Raw genomic sequence first — 25,824 nt, forward strand, 5'->3', positions numbered from 1 at the left:
TTTTTTTTTTTTTTTAATTTCGGAAGCACTATGGCAAAACTGCTGATTTTTACTTGAGAGGGAGAAAGTTATTTTGGTCCTTTCAGGAGTAGATTGCCTTTTAACCCCTTATGAAACTCACATAGGCAGGGGCTCCCCTCATGCCTTCCTCCTTTAATCCGAAAGAAATAAAGGAGGATAAAAAAACAAATCAAGAAATATGTCAAATAGCACAAAACAAGAGGAAAAACAGCAAATACAGCAATAATTAATATAAAATAATACAATAACATAAATTAATGTTCTTCAGTTAAAAAACCAATATTGAGGGGTGCCTGGGTGGCTCAGTCGGTTAAGCATTCAACTTCACCTCAGGTCATAATCTCATCGTTCATGAGTTCTAGCCACCCATCAGGCTTTGTGTCTCCCCTCTCCCTGGCTCACTACTCTCTCTCTCTCAAAAATAAATAGACATTAACAAATTTTAAGAAAATGGTATGTTGGACTTTTTCAAATACTATTTCCACATCCATTGACATAATCTTGTGTTTTTTATCCTTCACTCTATTAATATCATGCACTCTGATGATCAGTTTTGAAATGTTAAAATAACTGCCTTATTTGCATAATTTTTTTATATGGATGGATTTGGTTTGCTAGTATTTTTCTCTTTTCTTTAAAATTTTTATTTACTCTCTGATGCTCTCCCTTTCTTTTATTTAAATTTAAATTCAAGTTAGTTAACATATAGTGTTGTAGTAGTCTCAAGAGTAGAATTTAGTGATTCATCTCTTACAGATGACACCCAGTGCTCATCCCAACAAGTGTCGTCCTTAATTTCCATCACCGATTAGCCCACTCCCACCCCACCCCCTTCCAGGAAACCTCAGTTTGTTCTCTGTATTTAAGAGTCTCTTATGATTTTCCTTCCTCTATGTTTTTATCTTATTTTATCTTTCCTTTCCTTCCCCTACGTTCATCTGTTTTATTTCTTAAATTCCACTTATGAGTGAAATCCTATGATATTTGTCTTTCTCTGACTTACTTATTACTTACCATAATAAACTCTAATTTCACCCACATTGTTGCAAAGGGCAAGATTTTATTCTTTTTGATCGCTGAGTAATATTCCATTGTGTATATATACATCTTTATCCATTCAGTAGTCAGTGAACATTTGGTCTCTTTCCATATTTGGCTATTTTTGATAGTACTGCTGTAAACACTGGGGTGCATATGCCCCTTAGAGTCAGAATTTTTTAACCTTTGGATAAATACCTAGTAGTGTAATTGCTGGGGTATACGGTAGTTCTATTTTTAATTTTTTGAGGAACCTCCATACTGTTCTCCAGAGTGGCGGCACCAATTTGCATTCCCTGAAACAGTGTAAGAAAATTTCCCTTTCTACACATCCTCACCAGCACCTGTTGTTTCCTAAGTTGTTAATTTTAGCCATTCTGACAGGTGTCAGATGCTTTCACATTGTGTTTTTTTTTCTTAAATAGTTTATTGTCAAGTTGGTTTCTATATAACACCCAGTGCTCATCCCAAGTGCCCTCCTCCATTCCCGTCACCCCCCTCCCCTCTCCCCACCTCCATCAGCCCTTAGTTTGTTCTCAGCATTCAAGAGTCTCTCATAGTTTACCTCCCTCACTCTCCCCAACTATTTTTCCCCTTCTGCTCCCCCATGGTCCTCCGCTAAGCTCCTCCTAATCCACCTATAGGTGCAAACATATGGTATCTGTCTTTTTCTGCATGACTTATTTCACTCAGCATAACACCCTCAAGTTCCATCCATGTTGCTACACATGGCCAGATTTCATTATTTCTCATTGCCATGTAGTAGTCCATCATATAGATAAATCACATCTTCTTGATCCATTCGTCAGTTGATGGACATTTAGGCTCTTTACAAGTTTTGGCTACTGTTAAGAGTGCGGCTATAAACATTGGGGTACATGTGACCCTATGCATCAGCACTCCTGTACCCCTTAGATAAAGTCCTAGCAGTGCTATTGCTGCGTCATAGGGGAGTTCTATTGTTAATTTTTTTTGAGGAACCTCCACACTGTTTTCCAGAGGGGCTGCACCAGTTTACATTCCCACCAACAGTGTAGGAGGTTGTCCATTTCTCCACAGCCTTGCCAGCATCTAGAGACTCCTGATTTGTTCAATTGAGCCACTCTGACTGGTATGAGGTGGTATCTCAGTGTGGTTTTGATTTGTATTTCCCTGATGAGGAGTGATGTTGAGCATCATTTCATGTGTTTGTTGGCCGTCTCGATGTCCTCTTTGGAGAAGTGTCTGTTCATATCTTCTGCCCATATCTTCACTGGGTTGTTTGCTTTTCGGGTGTGGAGTTTGGTGAATTCCTGATAGATTTTGGATATTAACCCTTTATCTGATATGTCATTTGCAACTATCTTTTCCCATTCCACTGGTTGCCTATTGGTTTTATGGATTGTTTCCTTTGCCATGCAGAAGCTTTTAATCTTGATGAGGTCCCAAACATTTATTTTTGCTCTTGACTCCCTTGCTTTTGGGGATGTGTCAAGTAAGAAATTGCTGTGGTGGAGGTCAAGGAGGTTGTTTCCTGCTTTCTCCTCTTGGGTTTTGATGGTTTCCTGTCTCACGTTCAGGTCCTTTATCCATTTTGAGTTTATTTTTGTGTATGGTGTGAGAAAATGATCTAGTTTCATTCTTCTGCATGTTGTTGTCCAGTTCTCCCAGCACCATTTGTTAAAGAGGCTGTCTTTTTTCCATTGAATACTCTTTCTTGCTTTCTCAAAGATTAGTTGGCTGTATACTTTTGGGTCTAATTCTGAATTCTCAATTCTATTCCATTGGTCTATGTGTCTGTTTTTGTGCCAATACCATACTGTCTTGATGATGACAGCTTTGTCGTAGAGGCTAAAGTCTGGGATGGTGATACCTCCCGTTTTGGTTTTCTTCTTCAGTATTACTTTGGCTATTCGAGGTCTTTTGCGGTTCTATACAAATTTTAGGATAGTTTGTTCTAGCTTTGAGAAGAATACTGGTGCAATTTTGATTGGGATTACAACTGAATGTGTAGATTGCTTTGGGTCGTAATGATATTTTAACTATATTTATTCTTTCAATCCATGAGCATGGAATGTTTTTCCATTTCTTTGTGTCTTCTTCAATTTCCTTCATAAGTTTTCTATAGTTTTCATCATACAGATCTCTTATATCCTTGGTTAGGTTTATTCCTAGGTATTTTATGGTTTTTTGTGCAATTGTGAGTGGGATCAGTTTCTTGATTTCTCTTCCTCTTGCTTCATTGTTGGTGTATAAAAATGCAACCGATTTCTTCACGTTGATTTTGTACCCTGCCACTTTGCTGAATTTTTGGATCAGTTCTAGTAGGCTCCTGGTGGAGTCTGTTGGGGGTTCTGTAGAGTACCATGTCGTCTGCGAAATGTGAATGTTTGACTTCTTCTTTGCCAATTCTGATGCCTTTTATTTCCTTTTGTTGTCTGATGGCTGATGCTAGGACTTCCAGCACTATGTTAAGCAACAATGGTGAGAGTGGACATCCCTGTCGTGTTCCTGATCTCAGGGGGAAAGCTCTCAGTTTTTCCCCACTGAGGATGATGTTAGCTGAGGGCTTCTCATAGATGGCTTTTATAAGTTCTTTCTAACCCGAGTTTCTCGAGGGTCTTTATTAAGAAGGGATGCTGTATTTTGTCAAACGCTTTTTCTGCATCTATCGACAGGATCATAGGGTCTTTATCTTTTCTTTTGTTGATGTGATGTATCACATTGATTGATTTGCGAATATGGTACCAGCCCAGGAACCCAGGAATGAATCCCACTTAATTTTGGTGGATAATTCTTTGTATGTGCTGTTGGATTCGATTTGCAAGGATCTTGTGGAGGATTTTTGCATCCGTATTCATCAAGGATATTGGCCTGTAGTTCTCTTTTTTTGCTCGATCTGTCTGGCTTGGGAATCAGAGTGATGCTGGCTTCATAAAATGAGTCCGGAAGTTTTCCTTCCAATTCTATCTTTTGGAATAGGTTGAGAAGAATTGGGTTAATTCTGGTTTAAACGTCTGGTAGAATTCCCCAGGGAAGCCATCAGGTCCAGGGCTCTTAATTGTTGGGAGATTTTGGATAACTGATTCGATTTCTTCACTAGTTATGGTGAAGATTTTCTCTCTTCCCGTGTGAATTTTGGTAGTGAGTGTGTATTTAGGATTTGTCCATTTCTCCTAAATAGTCCAATTTGTTGGCATATAATTTTTCATAGTATTCCCTGATAATTGCTTGTATTTATGAGGAGTTGGTTGTAATAATTCCATTTTCATTCATGATTTTGTCTGTTTGGGTGTTCTCTCTTTTCTTTTTGAGAAGCCTGGCTAGAGATTTGTCAGTTTTGTTTATTTTGCCAAAAAAACAACTCTTGGTTTCATTGATCTGTTCACTTGTTTCTTTGGTCTCTATGTTGTTTATTTCTGCTCTGATTTTTACTATTTGTCTTCTTTTACTGAGTTTAGGGTGCTTTTGTTGCTCTGCCTCTAGTTCCTTTAGGCCAGCTGTTAGATTTTGCACTTGCACTTTTTCTCACATCTTGAAATAGGCCTGGAGTGCAATGGGCTTTCCTCTTACAACTGCCTTTGCTGCATCACATAGATTTTAGATTGTTGTATTTTCATTTTCATTTGTTTCCATATATTTTAAAATTTCTTCTATAATTGCCTGATTGGCCCATTCATTCTTTAGTAGGGTGTTCTTTAACCTCTATGTTTCTGGAGGTTTTCCAGACTTCTTCCTCTGATTGATATCGAGTTTCAAGGTATTATGATCTGAAAGTGTGAATGGTATGATCTCAATTCTTTTATATGTATTGAGGGCTGCTTTGTGTCCCAGTATGTGATCTATCTTGGAGAACGTGCCATGCACACTTGAGAAGAAAGTGAATTCCCTGGTCTCAGGATGGAGAGTTCTAAATATATCTGTCAGATCCATCTAATCCGATGTGTCTTTCAAGTCCATTGTTTCTTTAGTGCTTTTTTGTCTGGTTGATCTATTCATTGCTGTAAGCAGAGTATTAAAGTCCCCTGCTATTAGCACAATCTTATCTATAAGATTGTGTTTGTTTGTGATTAATTGTTTTAAATATTTAGGTGCTCCCATATTCGGTGCATAGACATTTATGATTATTAGTTCTTCCTGATGGATAGACCCTGCAATTATTATCTAATGCCCTTCTTCATCTCTTGTTATTGTCTTTAATTTAAAGTCCAGTTTGTCAGATATAAGTATAGCTACTCTGGCTTTCTTTTGATTTCCAGTAGCATGATATATATTTCTCCATCCCCTTACTTTTAATCTGAAGGTATCTTCCAGTCTAAAATCAGTTTCTTGTAGAGAGNTCTCCATCCCCTTACATTTAATCTGAAGGTATCTTCCAATCTAATGTGCGTTTCTTGTAGACGGCAAATAGATGGATTTTGTTTTTTCATCCATTCTGCTACCCTGTGTTTTGATTGGAGCATTTAGCCTATTTACATTCAGTGTTATTACTGAAATATGTGGGTTTAGAGTCATTGTGTCCTTTGTGGGGTTCATGCTTGTGGTGGTATCTCTGGTGTCTTCGTTCCCAGCAACATGTCCCTCAGAGAGTCCCCCTTAGGATTTCTTGTAGGGCTGGCTTAGTGGTGACGAATTCTTTCAATTTTTGTTGATTTGGAAAGATGTTTATCTCTCCTATTTTGAATGACAGGCTTGCTGGATAGAGGATTCTTGGCTGCATATTTTTACTGTTCATCACATTGAAGATCTCCTGCCATTCCTTTCAGGCCTGCCAAGTTTCAGTAGATAGGTCTGTCCCCACTCTGATAGGTTTGCCTTTGTATGTGAGGGCCCTTTTCTCCCTAGCTGCTTTCAAAATTCTCTCTGTCCTTATATTAGTCATTTTCACTATGATATGTTGTGCAGAAGATTGATTCAAGTTACATCTGAGGGGAGTTCTCTGTGCCTCTTGTATTTTAACGTTTACTTCCTTCCCCAGGTTGGGGAAGTTCTGTGCTATAATTTGTTCCAGGACTCCTTCAGCACCTTTCCCCCTCTCTTCCTCTTCTGGGATTCCTATGATATGGATATTGTTGCGTTTGACTGTATCACTGAGCTCTCGAACTGTTCTTTCATGTTCCTGGAACAGTTTGTCTCTTTTTTTTGTCAGCTTCTTGTTTTCTCTAATGGTGTCTTCTAAATCATTTATTCTCTTTTCTGCCTCTTCAACCCGTGCATCGGACACCTCCAGTTTTTTATGTATTTCATTTATCGCACTTTTTAATTCATCATACCTATTTTTGTTCTCCATATCGTTCGTAGCTATAGTTTCTTTGAGGTCCTCTATGCCTTTTGCAAGCCCAGCGATTAATTTTACGATTATTGTTCTAAAATCTTGTTCAGTTAGGCTGCTCATATCTGTTTTGAGCAGTTCATTAGCTGTCAATTCTTCTTGGCATTTCTTTGGAGGAGAGCTCTTTCGTTTCATCATTTTGGTTAGCTTTCTGTCTCTTGTTAGTTTTAAAGACTCGTTACGCTCTCTGCACCTGTGAGCACGGCTGTACCCAAGAAGACTCTTTGATTGTCCAGGGCCTATCTGTTCAGAAAGTGTTCTTTGAATGGTATCTCTTGGTCTCTCTTGTTGAGACCTTGGTTATTTTATTTTCCTACTCGTAGTGGTATTTGGGACTCTCCACCATGTGTACTTTGGCTTGTTTCTTGAGGTAGCCGTGGAGAAGAAAACAGACAAACACACAGGGAACAGAGGCACACAAACAAACAGACAAATCCAACACACATGCAAACTGAGAGGGAAAATGAAAAAGTAAAGTGAAAAGAGGGAGGAGGGAAGGCGAATAATAGAAAATAAAAATACATAAAAAAATCAAAAAGAAGAAAAAAGAAGGAAAAAAGAAGAAAGCCGATAGACATAGAACAGTTTAAAGTATATAACCAGATTTCCCAGCTACAATTAAATAGCCGAGTGTATGCAGTGGTGGCTGAAGAGCATAGAGAAAGAGAGAGATGACAGGGTGGGGATGAGGCAAAATTGGAAATAGGATGAACAGGCAGAAGGGATAAGAAACTTTTTTCAAAGAGCTAAAGGGTGGAATATGGTTGGAGAGGTGAGAGAAAGATGCTGGTGTTATCCAGAGAAACTATATAGGCTAATTACTCCTGAGAGAAATAGATGGAAACGTAAGGTAAGTGTAGAATTTACATCTACAGAATGGACTAAATGTGACTGTTTAAGCAAGTCAGTGACCAGAATTAATCAGGTCAGTGTTCTGATTTAAAAACAAGAGAGAGGAGGGCAGCTCTCTCATAGTGATGGGCGTAGTTTGATCCCGTGTGTCAGGCGGGAGTTCTACCTTGGCGGTTGTGGGGAGAAGGGTGGCGGCGCTCCAGTCCCTTCTTGAACCAAGCGTTGCACCTCACTTTTTTAGGTGTGTATACTCCCCGTACCGGGGGTGCAGCCAAGGTGTGTCATGCTCTATATTCCAGGCCAGGCCTCGTTTCCAAATCCCAGTCCAGGTGCCCCACTGAAATTGCTGTAGACACAGACTCGCAGGTGATCCCCTCAGCGCAATTCCAAGCCTCTTGCCTAGCCCTGGGGATCGAGGCAGAATCACTGCTCCCTTCTCCTCCAGGTCGGGTTGGCTAGCAAGGACAGGGGTTGCCTGATGGTGCCTTGGGTCTGCTGGAGAGCGGGAAACCGGGTCCCTCTGTGTCTCGTCACCAGAAACACAAACTCGTGAGCAAATCTCCCAGTTATAAGCCCTTTGCCTCCCCTCTAGGGATTCAGCTGAGCCAGAAGCACAAAGGCGCAGTCGGTGTGCGGCCCCTCCAGGTCGGGTTGGTGTATGCAGGGATTTGAAACGCACGCAGTTGTTTTCCCGGGGATTGTTTGGGTCAGCTGGAGAGCCGGAGACCGGGTCCCTCTGTGCCCCGGGAGGACGGTTTTCTGTTCCCCAGCGACAGGGACCATGTCTTCAGCAGTTTCAGCCTCTCTTTCCCCTCTCACTCCCCGCAGAAGGGGATCGCCCCCATCCCTCTGCATCTCTGATCCCGGCCCGATTTTATCTTCCCCAGTTCGCACTCACGTTAGAAGGTTTTCTCAGTGGACTCTGTCTCCTTTTCCTCCCAATCTCCTGGATTCTGTAAGGTTTCCTATGGCTTCAGATCTTCTCCATGCGAGATATGGGGGCAAGTGCAATGTACGGAGCTCTCTACTTCTCCGCCATCTTGCCCCCTTGCCGGGATCAGTTTCTTGATGTCTCTTTCTGTTGCTTCATTATTGGTGTATAAAAATGCAACCGATTTCTGTACATTTGATTTTGTACCCTGTGACTTTGCTGAATTCATGGATCAGTTCTAGTAGGCTTCTGGTGGAGTGTGTCGGGTTTTCTATGTAGAGTATCATGTTGTCGGCGAAAAGTGAAAATTTGACTTCATCTTCACTAATTCTGATGCCTTTTATTTCCATTTGTTGTTTGATTGCTGAGGCTAGGGCTTCCAGTACTATGTTGAACAACAGTGGTGGGAGTGCACATCCCTGTCATGTTCCTGACCTTAGGGGGAAAGCCTTCAAGTTTTCCCCATTGAGGATGATATTAGCTATGGGTCTTTCGTTTATGGCCTTTGTGATATTGAGGTCTGTTCCTTCTAATCCTATTTTTTTGAGGATTTTTTATCAAGAAAGTGTGGTATATTTTGTCAAAGGCTTTTTCTGCTTTTATTGAGAGGATCATGTGGTTCTTATCCTTTCTTTTATTAATGTGGTGTATCATGTTGATTGCTTTTAAGATACTGAACCACCTCTGCAGCCCAGAAATAAATACCACTTGATTGTGGTGAATAATTCTTTTAACATATTGTTGTATTTGATTTGCTAGTATCTTGTTGAGAATTTGTGTATCCATGTTCATCATGTAAATTGGCCTGTTCTTCTCTTTTTTAGTGGGTCTTTGGTTTTGGATTCAAGGTAACACTGGCTGGTCTCACAGAATGGGTTTGAAGTTTCTTTCCATTTCAATTTTTTGAACAGTTTCAAAAGAATAGGTAATAACTTCTTTAAATGTTTCATAGAATTCCCCTGGGAAGTCATCTGACCCTGGACTTTTGTTAGTTGGGAGATTTTTGATTATTGATTCAATTTCCTTACAGGTGGTGGGACTGTTCAAATTTTATATTCCTTCCAGTCTCAGTTTTGGTAGTTTATATGTTTCTAGGAATTTAGTCATTTCTCTCAGATTGCCCAATTTGTTGGCATATAATTGCTCACAATATTCTCTTACTGTTTGTATTTCTGTGGTGTTGGTTGTGATCTCTCCTCTTTAATTTATAATGTTACTTATTTGGTTCCTTTCCTTTTTCTTTTTGATAAGTCTGGCTAGGGGGTTATCAGTTTTGTTAATTCTTTCACACAACTAGCTCCTAGTTTCATTGATCTATTCTACTGGTTTTTAAAAAATGTTTCATATCATTGATTTTTGCTCTAATCTTTATTATTTTCCTTAATCTGCTGGTTTGGGGCTTTATTTGCTGTGCTTTTCCCAGCTCTCTCAGGTGTAAGGTTAGGTTGTGTATTTGAGACATTCCTTCCGTCTTTATGAAGGCCTGGATTGCTATATATACTTCCCTTTTATGAGGGATCATCTTTGCTGCATCCTAAAAGTTTTGCACTGAAGTATTTTCATATTCATTGCTTTCCATGTACTTTTTATTTTCCTCTTGAATTTCTTGGTTAAACCATTCATTCTTTAGTAGGATTTTTAAAATTAATTAATTGTTTAATTTGCATCCCACTTAGTTAGCACATAATGCAACAGTGATTTCAGGAGTATATTCCTTAATGCCCCTTCCCCATTTAGCTCAATCCCCCTCCCACAAACCTTCCAGCAAATCTCTATTTGTTCTCTATATTTAAGAGTCTCTTATGTTTTGTCCCCTTCCCTGTTTTTATATTACTTTTGCTTCCCTTCCCTTATATTCTTCTGTTTAGTATCTTAAATTCCTCATATGAGTGAAGTCATATGATATTTGTCTTTCTCTGACTTATTTCACTTAGCATAATACCCTCCTGTTCCATCCATGTAGTTGCAAATGGCAAGATTTCATTGTTTTTGATTGCCAAGTAATACTCCATTGTATATTTCTACCACATCTTCCATTCATCCATGGATGGACATTTGGCCTCTTTTCATACTTTGGCTAATGTCAATAGCGCTGCTATAAACATTGGGGTGCATGTTCCCCTTTGAAACTCACTCCTGTATCCCTTTAGTGAATACCTCCTAGTGCAATTGCTCAGTCATAGGGTAGTTCTATTTTTGTTTTTTTTCGGGAACATCCATACTGTTTTCTGAGTGGCTGCAGCAGTTTGCATTCCCATCAGGAGTATAAAAGATATCTTCTTTCTTCACATCCTTACCAACATCTGTTGTTTCCTGAGTTGCTAATGTTAGCCCTCCTGACTGGTGTGAGGTGATATCTCATTGTAGTTTGTTGTATTTCCCTGATGATGAGTATTGTTGAGCATTTTTTCATGTGTCTTATAGCCATATGGATGTCTGCTTTGGAGAAGTGTCTATTCATATTTTTTGCCCATTAATTCACTGGATTCTTTGCTTTTTGGGTGTTGAGTTTGATAAGTTCTTTATAGATTTTGGATACTAACTCTGTATCTGATATGTCACTTGCAAATATCTTCTCCTATTCTGTCTGTTGTCTTTTAGTTTTGCTGATGTTTCCTTCACTGTGCAGAAGCTTTTTATTTTGATGAGGTCCTGATAGTTCATTTTTGCTTTTGTTTCCCTTGTCTCCAGAGACATGTTGAGTAAGAAGTTGCAGCAGTCAAAGGTCACAGAGGCTTTGCCTGCTATCAGGAAAGGATGCTGTATTTTGTCAAATGCTTTCTTTGCATCTATTGGGAGAATCATGTTCTTGTCCTTTCTTTTATTGATGTGATATATCACATTGATTGTTTTGTGGATATTGAACCAGCCCTGCATCCCAGGTATAAATTCCACTTGGTCATGATCTATAATTCTTTTAATGTATTGTTGGATCTGGTAGGCCAATATCTTGTTAAGGATTTTTACATCCATGCTCATCAGGGAAATTGGTCTATAGTTTTCCTTTTTAGTGGAGTCTATGTCTGGTTTTGGAATCATAGTAATATTGGCATCATAGAATGAGTTTGGAAGTTTTCCTTCCATTTCTATTTTTGGAACAGCTTCAAAAGAATACGTGTTTACTCGTCTTTAAATGTTTGGTAGAAAAGATATAAAAGATCTGTATGATGAAAACTATAGAAAACTTATGAAGGAAGTTGAAGAAGACACAGAGAAATGGAAAAACATTCCTTGCTCATGGATCAGAAGAATAAATATTGTTAAAATGTCATTAGTACCCAAGGAAATCTACACATTCAATGCAATCCCAGTCAAAATTGCACCAGCGTTCTTCTCAAAGCTAGAACAAATAATCCTAAAATTTGTATGGAACCATAAAAAATCCCGAATAGCCAAAGTAATATTGAAGAAGAAAACCAAAACGGGAGGCATCATAATCCCAAACTTTAGCCTCTACTGCAGAGCTGTAATCATCAAGACAATATGGTATTGGCACAAAAACAGACACATAGACCAATGGAAAAGAATTGAGAACTCAGAATTGGACCCAAAAGTATACAGCCAACTAATCTTTGACAAAGCAGGAAAGAATATCCAATGAAAAAAAGACAGCCTCTTTAACAAATGGTGCTGGGAGAACTGGACAGCAACATGCAGAAGAATGAAACTAGATCATTTTCTCACACCATACACAAAAATAAACTCAAAATGGATGAAGGGCCTGAATGTGAGACAGGAAACCATCAAAACTCTAGAGGAGAAAGGAGGAAACAACCTCCTTGACCTCCACCGCAGCGATTTCTTACTTGATACATCCCCAAAGGCAAGGGAGTCAAGAGCAAAAATTAACTATTGGGAACTCATCAAGAGAAAAAGCTTCTGCACAGTGAAGGAAACAATAAGCAAAAACTAATAGGCAACCAATGTAATAGGAAAAGATAGTTGCAAATGACATATCAGATAAAGGGTTAATATCCAAAATCTATAAGGAACTCACCAAACTCCACACCTGAGAAACAAATAATCCAGTGAAGAAATGGGCAGAAGACATGAACAGACAATTCTCCAAAGAAGACATCCAGATGGCCAAGAGATACATGAAATGATGCTCAACATCACTCATCACCAGGGAAATACAAATCAAAACCACATTGAGATACCACCTCATGCCAGTCAGAGTGGCTAAATTGAACAAATCAGGAGACTCTAGATGCTGGCAAGGATGTGGAGAAACGGGCACCCTCCTACACTGTTGGTGGGAATGTAAACTGGTGCAAACTGCTCTGAAAAACAGTGTGGAAGTTCCTCAAAAAAATTAACAATAGAACTCCCCTATGACCCAGCAATAGCACTGCTAGGACTTTATCTAAGGGGTACAGGAGTGCTGATGCATAGGGGCACATGTACCCCAATGTTCATAGCAGCACTTGCAACAATAGCCAAGTCATGGAAAGAACCTAAATGTCCATCAACTGACGAATGGATCAAGAAGATGTGGTTTATCTATACAGTGGAATACTACATGACAATGAGAAAGAATGAAACCTGGCCATTTGTAGCAACATGGCTGGAACTCGAGGGTGTTACGGTAAGTGAAATAAGTCAGGCAGAGGACAGATACCATATGTTTTCACTCATATGTGAAACAGGAGAAACTTAACAGAGGACCATTTGGAAGGGGAAGGGGAAAAATAGATAAGGAGAGGGAGGGAGGCAAACCATAAGACACTCTTTAATGCTGAGAACAAACTGAGGTTTGAGGGGATTAGGGGAGAGGGGAAAAGAGGTGATGAGCATGAAGGAGGGCACTTGTTGGAATGAGCACCGGGTGTTACATGGAAATCAACTTGAGAATAAGCAAAATGAATGAATGAATGAATGAATGGATGGTGGAATTCCTCTGGAAAGCCATCTAGCCCTGGACTCTTGTTTTTTGGGAGATTTTTGATTATTTATTTGATTTCTTTAATGATTACGGGTCTGTTCAAATTTTTATTTCTTTGTGTTTCAGTTTTGGTAGTTTATATGTTTCTAGGAATTTGTCCGTTCAGATTGCCCATTTTATTGCTGTATAATTGCTCATAATATTCTCTTATTATTTTTTGTATTTCTGCAGTATTGGCTGTGATTTCTCTTCTTTCATTCTTGATTTTATTTATCTGGGTCCTTTCCATTTTGTTTTGATCAAACTGGCTAGAAGACAGCATGAGCAGGGGAGGGTCAGAGAGAGAGGGAGACACAGAATCCGAAGCAAGCTACAGGTTCCGAGTTAGCTGTTAGCACAGAGCCGGATGCAGGGCTCGAACCCATGAACCATGAGATCATGACCTGAGCCAAAGTCGGATGCTTAACTGACTGAGTCACCCAGGCGCCTGTTATCTTTCCAATTTTTTTCTTGTGGTTGATTTCGAGTTTCATAGTGTTGGGTCTGAAAATATGCAGGGTATGGTCTCGATCTTTTTGTACTTGTTGAGGGCTGATTTGTGTCCCAGGATGTGATCTATTCTGGAGAATGTCCCATGTTCACTGGAGAAGAATGTGTATTCTGCTGTGTTAAGATGAAAAGTTCTAAATATATCTGTTAAGTCTATCTGGTCCAGTGTATCATTCAATGCCATTGTTTCCTTGTTGATTTTCTGCTTAGATGATCTGTCCATTGCTGTAAGTGAGGTGTTGAAGTTCCCTACTATTATGGTATTATTATCAACGAGTTTCTTTATGTTTGTGATTGATTTATATATTTGGGTGCTATATATTTCATCTTTTCTCCACCTTAAAATTTCTTGCAGGGCTGGTTTAGGGGTCATGAACACCTTTAGTTTTTGTTTGGGAAACTTTTAATGTCTCCTTCTATTTTGAATGGCAGCCTTTCTGGATAAAGAATTCTTGGCTGCATATTTTTCCAATTAAGCATATTGAATATATTGTGCCACTCCTTTCTGGACTGCCAAGTTTCTGTGGATGGGTCTTCTGAGAACCTGATCTGTCATCCCTTGTAGGTTAAGGACTTTTTTCCCCTGCTGCTTTCATGATTCTTTCCTTGCCTGAGTATTTTGTGAATTTGACAATGATATGCCTTGTTGATGGTCGGTTTTTGTTGCATCTAATGGGAGTTCTCTGTGTTTCTTGGATTTTGATGTCTGTGTCCTTCCCCAGGTTAGGAAAGTTTTATGCTATGATTTGTTCACATAAATTTTCTAACCCCTTTTTTCTCCATCTTCTGGGAACCCTATGATTGTGATGTTATTCCTTTTTAATGAATCACTGAGTTCTCTAATTCTTATTTCGTGCTCTTCTGCCTTAGTTTCCTGAGGCAACTTAGCTACTCCCACCCCTTTTTGTGCTTCATTTTTTTTTTTTTGCTTCATTTACTTCATTGTTCTCTATATAGCTGATTCTCTGCGCTGCCTCGTCGATCCTTGCCACCATGACATGCATTTGAGATTGCAGCTCAGTTATAGCATTTTTTATTTAATCCTGACTAGCTTTTACTTCTTTTATCTCTGCAGAAAGGGATTCTAATCTATTTTCAACCCCAGCTAGTATTCTTATTATTGTGATTCTAAATTCTGGTTCAGACATCTTGCTTGTATCTGTGTTGATTAATCCCTGGCTATCATTTCTTCCCGTTCTTTATTTTGGGGTGAGTTCCTTCATTTCTTCATTGTGAAGGAAGAAAAAGAATTAATAAAGTAAAAAAATTAAAACAACACAAATCAAATAAATGATGCTAGATCTTTAGGTGTGTTTTGGTCTGGTTGTTGAAAGAAACTTGACAGATTAGAGAAAAAAAGTGAAAGATAAGAAAAGAAAAACAAAGCAAAAGGATAAAAAGGAAAAGGAAATTTGAAAAAAAAATGAATACAATAAAAGAGAATAAAATGAAATGATGGAAGTAAAATAGAATTTTTAAAATTTACAAAAATAAAAACCTTTTAATAAAAATGGAAAATAAAGGTTTTTCTTTTTCTGTATTCAAGAATAAGAAAAAAATTGAATAAAGAACCAACGAACAGAATGATATATGATTGAAATTACATCCAGTTTCCCATAGAAGTCAAATTATGAAGCCCTTTATGGTCTGTAAACTAAGCAGGTGGAGAGACTTGTGTTTGTCAAGAGCACACTTAGCCCAGTTGTGCAGGGTTTAGTGTAATGGCTTGGTTCTCCACTAGATGGTGCTGCTTAGCTTACTGGGGTGGATTGTTGTGGCATGTGTAGGCATGTATGCGCATGTGTGGGAGGGATGAAAATGGTGTCACCCAGCTACCCAGTCTCTACCTGTGTCAGAACTCTGTTCTCCCCAACAGGCCGTCAAGTACCCCTTCATTCCCTGCATCTACACTGTCTGTGACTAAGCCATCAGGCTGTCAGGCAGCACCTCCCTCCTGAGTTTTATCTCAGTCAGGGCTGTGTTTCCCAACCTCTCACTTCTGAGAGACTGTGGCTTTGACCTGCTCTGACCCTCTGGGGGAGGGTCTCGTTGAGCAATGGCCAGGAGCCAACTTGCCCCCAGGAACAGTCACAAGACCCTGCTGCTGCTGATGCAGAGAGACTGCAGCTAAGTGCCAGCCCAGCCCAGAAAAAGTTCCCATGATGTGTAGCAGCAGTGTTTCAGGGACTATGGCAGATCACAATACACATCTGGTGCCAGGCTTTAACTTTAAGGTCCGTGTTCCAACACCAGTAAATGTGGTTGCTCTCCAGGGTCCGCTGGGACCTTTGCCTGTGTGGAGACCACACAGTCTCTATCAAATGTCCTTCCAGCAGGGGAGTCCCCACTCCCTGAGTGGCCCGCAGTCCCCTCAGACCTCGCTCTCTTCTACTGAGGATTTGCCCTTCCACTGGAGCAATGCCAGGTACCCAGGAATGGAGTTTCAGACTCTGTGCTCACTCTGTTTATAGAGTCTTAATGAAATTTAAACCCTCTCCTTTCTCCCTTTTTAGTTCAGACCCTTGTGGCTGTTCCCTCGTTTCCTCTTTCCCTCCAGCTGCTTTGCAGGGGTGCTTTTCCTGTACTTTCACTCCGTCTCCATCCTCTCTTTGCAAGCAAAAACAACTTCCTACCCTCCACAGTTTCTCTCTCCCCCAGTTCAGCTCTCTGCACTGCGTACCTGCTGAGTTCTGTGGTTCAGGTTGTGCAGATTGTTGTGTTAATCCTTAAATCAGTTTTCTAGGTGCGCAAGATGGTTTAGTGTTGATCTGGCCACATTTCAGGGATGAGAGATGCAAAAAAACTTCCACACTGTTCTGCCATCTTGGCCCTGCCATCTAGTAGATGTTTTTGATATTTTTTAACCTCAAAGTTTTTGTGGTTGATTTCAAGTATCAATAGCATTATGGTCTGAAAATATGAATAGTATGATCTCGATCTTTTTGTATTGTTGAGCACTGATTTGTGACCCAGTTGTGATCTATTCTGGAGAATGTCCCATGTGCACTTGAGAAAATGTGAATCCTTCTGCCTTAGGATGAAATGTTCTAAATATACATCTTATGTCCATCCAGTCCAGTGTATCATTGAAAGCCATTGTTTCTTGTTGATTTTCTGCTTAGATGATCTGTCCATTGCTGTAAGTGAGGTGTTAAAGTCCCCTACTATTATTGTTATTATCAGTGAGTTTCTTTATGTTTGTTGTTAAATGATTTATATATTTGGGTGATTCCACATTGGGCACATTAATATTTACAGTTGTTACATCTTCTTGGTGGATAGACTACCTTTTCTTTTCTATTACACCGAGTATAAAGGATGTGTAGTTGGAGTACAGGATATAGAAAAGATTGTGTAAATATTCCCTGGTGTTCAGATTCCTGCTTCACTTCAAATCCTCTTCTGAAGAGCTTCTCATTGTCTGTGAACCCAGGGATTCTAGAACAGGGATGTTTTCTCAGGATATGCTTGGCTTAGCACCAGCACCAAGGAAGCAGTGTTGGAAGAAGAAGACCTGGGCAAGAAGTGATTGGTGTCTTTGCTAATTACTCTTCCAGGAGCCCAATAGTCCTATCACTGGGAGGTGGCTACATAGGACCTATTCATTGTGGGAAAGGAGGATTCTGAGGCTGAGGTGGCAGCAAGTGCCAGTGGCAGTAGGTCCCTAAGCATGGTTCACTGTTTTCTGTGTTATACAATAAAATTAGTGGTTGTAAGTTGTCATCTCAATAGGTCCTAGCAATTTATCAGGGTTTTTGATCGCAGGGGCTGTAGGCTTGTCTCCACCTGCCCTCCCCAGGTGTCTGCTGCTGGACATGAGGTAGGTGAAAGTGATGGCTGAACTTGTCTAACAAACTGCCAGGACATACTAAAGCCATTTTATAAGAATACTGCCCTGGTTTGCTGAATTCCTTCAGAGTAAAGGGTGGGAGAGAGAGCAAATTCCAGAGCCAGGAAAATGAAATGAAGTCTTCCCTAATATTCCACAGTTCTCTTCCTCTCACTGTCTTCTTCCTCTCTTCCTCTTCATTCCATGTCTTGCTGGCCCCTCCACACCCGCATTTCTTTAGTTTTCCTTTTAGTAATAAACAAAAAGGAATCCTAACATTAAATAACCCACATGTCAGTGACTATTTTAGACTAGTAAGTTGCCTTCAGGTACTCAGTCTTCATACCCATCTAAATCTTGAAGGGTTTACATTCCTCCAACAGGGATTGAACTCCCTCATGGATGGGCCATGCTTTCTGGCCAGTGGCTGTTCTTAACCTTCCTCATTTTCCCAAGACTCCTACCTATCCTTCACTCCTGGGACTCAGCGTGCACACTTTTTCCCCTGAAGCCTTCTCTTATGGCCTCAGAGAAAGTGTCTCCTCCCTTCTCTGAACACCTTTGACCTTTGCATTTCTTTCACAGACTTACCACTTTGTCACCTGTGGCAAAATGAATTGTCCATACCCATTTTCCTTCACTAGACTCTGAGCTCTGTCAACGCAGAGTTCTAGGAAGGAGTCTAGATTTCCCATAAGGTCTAGCTAATTGTTGGCAACTGGATGAAGAAATTCTCAGGGAGGAAGCCTGAAGAGGGTTACAGAAAAGGGAATTCTCAGGACTTTCAGGAACAAGGCTCTCATTCACTGAGTGCCTTGGTATTTCCCCTCACACCGGAAAGTTCAAAGGAAAAACACAGTGACAAAGATGGCCATTTTAGAACCCATTTATATTGTCAGCATTACTCTGGGCTTGTTCCAGCCCCACACCAGCCTCTGAGACTGCATCAGACTGTTTGAACATTCATGGCTTCCTTGGGCCAAGTATAGCTGTCCAGTGTAAAGGAGTCATAGTCTGGAGTGTAGACCAGGGATCTTACAAAAGCCTCCTTGTCCTTGGGCTCTGGGTAGTAGGAGGCCAGGTTGTGTTTGTACGCGAAGTCGAGGACCTAGGGAAAAACATAGAACCTGAGGAGAAGCCTGCCTAAAAGTTGCCTGAAGGTTGCTTGGGAGCCTGTGGAAGGGGAATGCCCCATGGGGAACAGATGTTCTTGTGCAATGTGTCTTCTGAAATCATTTTGAAAACTTATGGAAAATGTAAAATATATATACTAATAAAAATTACAGTATAATAAACCCTAATACAATCATTATCTATATTCAATAATTATCAGTGTTGGGGACAGTCTTTATTGCACTATGTTCTGATTCCCTGAAACCCATCATCTCTGCAAGGTCTCTAGGATGATGTTTTTCTTTGGAATATTCCATGAACCTGATCACCCCATGGCCCAGTCATTCTAAGATAAAGCAGGGAAATGACCATCTACTCTGGCCAGAAAGGCACAGAGTATGGAGCTTTTTCACGGTCTTCTTTAATCTTCTTCAAACTCTGGGAGAAAGGAATTACTGGCACCTTTGGTAAAGGGGGAAATTGAGGCTCAGGAAAGTGAAGTAATTGGTGGAGCTGGGACCTAAAAGCCTGAGCTCTTTCCATGATACTAGGAAAACTGACTTTTCTGTATAAATGGCTCTTATGATTCATTTTTTTAAAATTCCACCCACATTTCATTCCATAGACTATGGACTTTAATGACCTTTTTGCCTGGTGTTTGAGGGGAAATCCAGGAGCTTTCTCAGAACTGGCCTGAGTGGGTGTTGGGGGTGGGGCTTGAGCTGCAGACAAGAGTTTCTCACCCAGCTTTGGGCTGCGCAGCCCAAGGAGCTCAGAATGTCTCCATCATTGCCATTCCCTTAGCGCTCTTAAACTTGGAGAGAGAGGAGGTTGTTGAGCCTCACTACCCACATTCCTGGGGGCATGATGCTCCTTACTTTGATGGCGATTCTCAGAGACACATCTCGGATGGTGCTGAGTGGTGGGTACAGTCTCCCCTGGGACAAATGCTGCTCAGAGACCTCTTGGGCAATTTGCTGGGGAGAGAGAACCGAGAGGAATAAGCTGAGTTTCTGCCTTCCCAGAACAAGCCCAACCCATTACCCCAGAGACTCACCTCACCCCACATAGGCCACCAACCATGGTCATCCCCCACTGTGGTCTCTACCGCCTCATGGCCCAGTGGGAGCTTAGTGCTTGGGCTTTTAGGCAAGGACACATCCTGTCCTACAGCTCTCTGTACTGAGAGACTGGCTGAGGCTTTAAGTAATACGAGACCCTGAATTCTAAAGGAGAATCACTAAGACCAAGATGAATAAACCTGTGGCTTGTAAAGTAGACTCTCAGATCTCCCTCTGGCTGGTCCAGCCTATTGCACAGAGATCCCTGAGACCCTCACTTCCTGAGTTCCATCTTCTTCTACATGTTTAGTAACATCCTGGGTACCCATCCTGGCCATCTTGTCTCTGTTCAGAGCTCCTTGAAGTCTCCTCCAGCCCTGAGGAAAGGTTTCTTTTCCTGTGAGTGACACCACAAAGGGGCCTTAGGCTTTATTTGAATGAATGTCCTATGCACATCATCCTGGGAACAGCACCTCCCACAGCTTCCTTCCCAGTTCAGAGCCTGTCTCTGAGGCTCAACTCTCCCCCACAAGCCTCATCCTCCAGCCTCAGGCACTGGTGCTCAGCCAGCCTTGCAGAACAGCTTCTGTTATGTGCTGGCTCTGAATCCATTCCTACCCAATCTTCTTGTGTCAGATTTAAATTTGGGAAAAGTCCTTGTGCTCTCTGAGATGTGTGTCCCAGAACGGATGAGCCAAAGGAGTTGGTCTTGCCTCAGTCTGGCTGATTTTAGAAAAGTGGGCCTCCTCCTCTTCTGCCTCATTTTCATCTTATCTCTCTTTTCCATTCATTCAAACATTAACTGAGCTCTGTGATATGCCAGGCTCTGTGCTAGTTGCTGAGGATCCATGGCGGAGAAGCCCTTTTCCTCCTGTAGTCTGGGGTCAGTAGACAATTAACAAACAGGTACAACAATTATAACATAGAATTGAGTGCAAGGAGAGGGGGCATACAGGCATAGAGGAAGGCAGAGCCCAGTCTGCCATCCTCAGAAAAGCTTCCCAGAAGAGACACAGCTAAGACCTGAAGGACAAAGTATGAATTACTCAAAAGTGGAGAGGCTATAACCCATGCAATTTCTTGGAGAGAGGTGGGAGTGAGAGTGTGAGTTTTTGACTCTGAAAAAGAACCTTGGCTACGTTGATGGTAGGGGGAGGCTAAAGGGTGGAAAGGGAAGGAGGGCTTAGTGATGACACGCCTTGTATGGAAACCTTGTGAAGGAGTTTGGGCTTTATCCTATAAGCACTGAGGAGCCATTCGACTGTCTGAAATGAGAGAGATGGACTGTTCCAGGTTTTGAAGGTTTTTATTGGTGGAGGTATAGAAAATGGGATGAGAGGGAAGCAAGATTCCCATGGTCATGCTGTGCTGCAGCTTGGGGTAAATCAGCTGGAGCCATCCTGGTGCTATTGCTCACAAGCCCATTGACCTTGTGTGAAGAACTTAGACCCTCTGTGTCTCACCTCTCTTGTGTATCACATAGGGATAATCACTATATTTATTTTACAGAGTTGTCAAGGTGGAATGAGGTATGTAAATATCCTAAAAGCTATATTGTTTTTTTCCATAGGGAAGTCAAATTCGTCTTCAATTGTCTTAATTTAAAAGCACCCTTTTCAGAAATATAACTTGCCAGCTTTTTGAAGACCAGACAGTCAGCTTCTAGAACGGAAGGATTTTGCAAGAGATTGTAGCAAGAGATTAATACATGCATTGAGGAGAGGTTCCTGTGTAATTGATGGACACTGTTCATGAAACACTGGAATTGAATGGTCCCACAGCACTAGGAAGTGGAGGTACAGATATCTCTTGGGGTCATATAGGAAGGCTCTAGCAACCTTGTTTCTGTACAACAGGAGGATTTACTTTCAGGCTAATCCAAGCAGGAAGTGACTCTTCCATCCCATGGGGATTTCAAATAGTTCCACCCACGGCCACAGCACACCACCCCCAATTACATAGCAATAAGAAAAAATATCAGAATATTCACACAAGATGGTCAGAGGGCCATGGCACAAAGCCATAGCTAGTGTGCACTATGGCTTGGGGGATACTGTGCTTGCATGCCTATGCTACTTGTGTGTCCTTGTGGAGTCAGTGCTCAAAGACCAAAACATAGTAAGAAGGAACCTAAAGCATGAGACAGTTCCTTGTGTGGCTCATAGAAATGGAGCTAGATAGGGCTGTGTGGAAGCCATTTCCATGTCTTGCTGGTTTGGGGCTCTCATCAGTGCCACAGTGATGGGGAAATACAAATGTGTCAGAAATCACAGTAGAACCTTTGGAGCTCATTGGGGATAGATTTAGGATTTGTTTATAGTTTTGATTAGTTTAACCTCCCTAAAGAGACATTTCTATGCCTTGGCTTCCACAGAGTGAGGGTAATTGTGAAGGGCCTGGCATTTAGTAAACATTCAGTAAATGTAAGCCACTATAGCTTTTATTACTAATCACTATTATTAGGAATGTGGGCTGTCATTCTTAATGAGTTCTTTCATTGTTTTCATCATGTCCAGTAAAGAATCATTTTGGGAATGTTTCTAGTAAGATACCTGCAGCAAGAGTACCTCCATATCTGTGTTTAATATCCAAGTACTCAGATTCAGACTTGCAACCTATCCCTTCCTAACACAAAGCTACCCTAGTGGGGCTTATTCTGCAACAAGTTACCCTGGTAACATGGCCACGATCAGTGGATGGAAGAATCCAATGCCTGTCATGGTCCATGAGCCTAATTTCAGATGGTTTTGGTGGCACCTCCCTTGTTCTAGGCATGCAAATGGGCACAGCTGTGAGGCAAGAAGCAGATTATGTCTCCTCACTGCCAGTGCTTCCTGTGCATACTTCCTCCCACTATTCCCTATACTCCCTTAAAAATATTGTGTGTGTAAAAAAAAAATATTGTGTGTGTTACATGAGAGAAATTTAAGACTCAAGGTGATCTTGAGAGAAGCTTGTGGTTCAACCATTTTGAGGATCCATTGCTAGGGTTAGGGGCAAGTGGGTAGAAGAGATAAGAGAAGGATTCTTTGGGGGCCCAGTCTGGTATCTGTATAGATCACAGGCCCTGTTGGGAGCATGCAAGAGAGCAGGGAGAGCGATACCTCTGCTGTCAGGAGAAAGATCTCATCTGGGATGTGCCGGATCCCGCCAGCAATGACTCCCAGAGCCACTCCAGGGAACACATAGGCATTGTTTCCTTGCCCAGGAATGAAGGTTCTACCATCTTCCAGAGTCACGCTCTTAAAAGGACTTCCACTGGCAAAGATCCCTCGGCCCTGGAGGCAGGAAGAAAACCAGAGATGGAGCCTGGAGATCGGCTTCAGGCAGTAATGGTGGCCAAGTTTTATTTCCCAGAGGTTGGACCCTTCTTCATCCTTTCCCACATGCTCAGCATTGTGCTGAGCACATTACAGGTGCTGAGAGCACACTTGTTCATTTGACTGGAAAGAGCTGCCACTGAGTTACCTGGCAGTCAAGAAATCACTGAAAGGTGAAGGTTTTTAACCTGTCACCTCACAAGAGGGCTAACCCAAGACATGACAGGTACGCAAGTGACCCTAGAGTCTATAAATACTTCAGGTTCTGGTCAAAGCTCTATGTTACTAGAGGAATCTTGAGCAGTATAACAGGATGGTAAGAGTATGGGCTTTGGAGTCAGACCTGGGTTTAAGGACCAGCTCCACTCCTTATTAGCTCTGTGACCTTGGGCAAGTTATTTCATCTTTCTGAACCTCATTTTCCTCATCAGTGATGTGGGGATTTTTCTTTCACTCTCAGAGGGTTACTCATAATTATTGTTACTGTGTCTTCTCAGCCTGGGGAAAGAAGGACTCCCCGCTGACCTCAGTGACCCGGTAGCACTTCTCAGCCGTGCACTCGGCCTTGCTGGTGGGGTTGCTCAGGGCAAAGATGATAGGGCGCTCGTGGAAGGAGGCCATGTCCCTCAGAATCTGCTCCGTGAAGGCTCCTGCGATGGCAGCAACACCTACAGGGAAAAGGGGGGTAGTAGGGAGGCCTACTCTTTATTAACAACCCATTCCTCTCCTGGTAATGGTGGTGGTGGTGGTGGTAGGGATCCAGATACAACATGAAAGACTTAGGAGTCTTGGAGATAGCATCTGCCATAGGAATGGAGGGAGCCAAAGAGAAAAGGGTCTTCTTGCTTGAACTGAGTAAGATCTCTGGTTAATTCCTAAGGGAACACTGGTCCACTTCAGGTCCCTGCCAAGTTAAGATGTACCGGTGAAGGCATTCTTGGGCATTGTCCTTTAGAGTCGGCTAGTCTCCCAGGCCATAGAGAGGTGCCAAGGTTCCCTCTTTGGGGGAGCAGCGCTCATCTCCTCTCAGACAGACCAGCCCTGTGCTTTTCCATCACACTGGATAATTCTGCATGACTAAGCCCTATCTTGGTGCCTTAGTTCTATGGTTTTTGTACAGTAGTCACTCAATAAAAGATTGTGGCACTGAAGTGGACGTGGGATAGGGGAGAGAGCTGTGCTTCCACTGATTACTTAGGCCTCCATGCTGAGCCTCAGTTTCCACCTGCAAGTCAAGAGGGTTAGCTGGGTTGAACAGGGGGCCTCCTGCCTCCTCCTACCTATGATAGCCGTAGGCTTCACCAGCCTCACCACTTCCTCCAGAGAGTTCACTTCAGGATGGTCTTGGGCAAACATCTCCTTCTCATGGTTCAGGTGGCTCCTCCCCTGCAGGGAAAGGAAAACACAATGCAGCTTGGCAGTGAGAACTGCTGGGCAGGACATGGATCAATCTGGAAATCCTGACAGCATGCCCTGTGGAGCACTGTGCTTTGGTCTGAGCTATGAGAAGCCTCTTGGCCGATCCTCTTGAGAAGATCTGGTAAAATCTAAGGTGGAACCTGAGGATTTTAATGTGTGTTTGTATTACAGTGCGTGTGTGTATGTGTGGGTTTCTATAACCCAAGTCACACATGGAGAATCCATAAAGCCTTTCTTTGTGCTGCTAGGGTCATGGCTTCTGGGCCCAGCACAGAAAGACTCATAAAGTATCTGACTTTAGACTTTAGACACTTTAGACTCATAAAGTGTTTGACTAAGACTCTTGGCTCCAAGGTGTCCAGCACCCACAGGGGCAATTGAGGGATTGGGGGCCTGCACTCTCCCCTAAGGTCAGGGAGCTAATTTGAATGTCATTAACATCCCTAGGAATAACAATAAGCTAAGCTCCAGGGAAGGCTTGTCAAGGTTGGCTGTTCCCAACAAGCTCAGGATTCCTTCCATTTCTTCAATAGGCGTCAGTGGGTGACAGTCTGGTAAATGGTACAAAGGTTTCTGATGAATCCCTTGGGTCAGCTGGCTGCCTGAGAATCAGGGTGAAGACAACAGCTTTGAGAGATATTTAAGTAGGGGTGAGTTCAATGGGATGAACAAACTAATGTTGGAAGGTGGCAAAATGGAAGTGTGGCAATCTCTGACAGCTTTTACCTGTGCCTGCCTTATGCTCTGGAATGATGTGGGGTGAGAGGAGAAATTCCTTCTAGTGGTAACTGGGCTCTATATGAGACAACAGGAGGTGAGTTTCTCCTTGAAGGTCTCTGCTGTTCTTGGTTGAGAGCCCCATGTACTCCCCTTATTCCTATCTCTGTCATCTTTTTATTATTTTATTTATTTTTATTTTTGAGAGACACTACAATGGGGGAAACGGGCAGAGGAAGAGAGAGAGAGAATCTTAAGCAGGCTCCAGACTCAGCACAGAGCCTGATGTGGGGCTCCATCCCAGGACCCTGGAATCATGAACTGAGCTGATTCAGTTCGAATGCTCAACCAATTGAGCCACCTAGGCGCCCCATCTGTCATCTTTTTTAAAAAAATCTTTCACTGCCATTCTATGTAAATGAAATTTGGGGCATTAAAACATGGAGTGCTCAGTGAAGTCCTAAAGGACGAGGACATCCAATTGTGTCCCTCACCACATTCTAGTCAGAAGCTGGACTGTTTCTCTCTCATTCATTCTTTCACACATACCTCAAACATAATTATGTACTCATTAGATGCCAGGCATTGGTATGAAGACTATATAGCTTAGTGGGGAGCTGTCCTACAGTGTGGCAAGAGCGATGTATGGAGGCTACATGAGAATAATTGTAGGAAATGAATTGATACCTAGATGTTCAGGGAAAGCAACCTGGAGGAAGTAATAGAAGACAAGGAGGAAACAGATGGGGGCTGAGGGTTGAGAGTGGGTAGGTAAAAA

At 41.8% G+C, this 25,824-nt stretch overlaps 1 protein-coding gene across 2 annotated transcripts in view; it reads right to left on the reverse strand.

The window, feature by feature from the left end:
• Positions 1-18,284: 18,284 nt before the first annotated feature.
• Positions 18,285-25,824, reverse strand: part of ME3 (malic enzyme 3) — a 197,096-nt gene continuing 189,556 nt past the window's right edge. For both annotated transcript variants that reach the window (XM_039254349.1, XM_039254348.1), the window contains 5 exons: positions 24,191-24,296; positions 23,436-23,578; positions 22,695-22,868; positions 19,408-19,506; positions 18,285-18,524 (listed from right to left, as the gene is read on the reverse strand). In XM_039254349.1, the coding sequence (XP_039110280.1) occupies positions 18,363-18,524; positions 19,408-19,506; positions 22,695-22,868; positions 23,436-23,578; positions 24,191-24,296 (684 nt within the window). In that variant the 3' untranslated portion in view covers positions 18,285-18,362. The remainder of the gene's footprint in view (positions 18,525-19,407; positions 19,507-22,694; positions 22,869-23,435; positions 23,579-24,190; positions 24,297-25,824) is intronic.

Source organism: Hyaena hyaena, unplaced genomic scaffold (assembly GCF_003009895.1).
Source record: "Hyaena hyaena isolate Hyena2069 unplaced genomic scaffold, ASM300989v1 scaffold_491, whole genome shotgun sequence".
Lineage (NCBI taxonomy): Eukaryota > Metazoa > Chordata > Mammalia > Carnivora > Hyaenidae > Hyaena > Hyaena hyaena.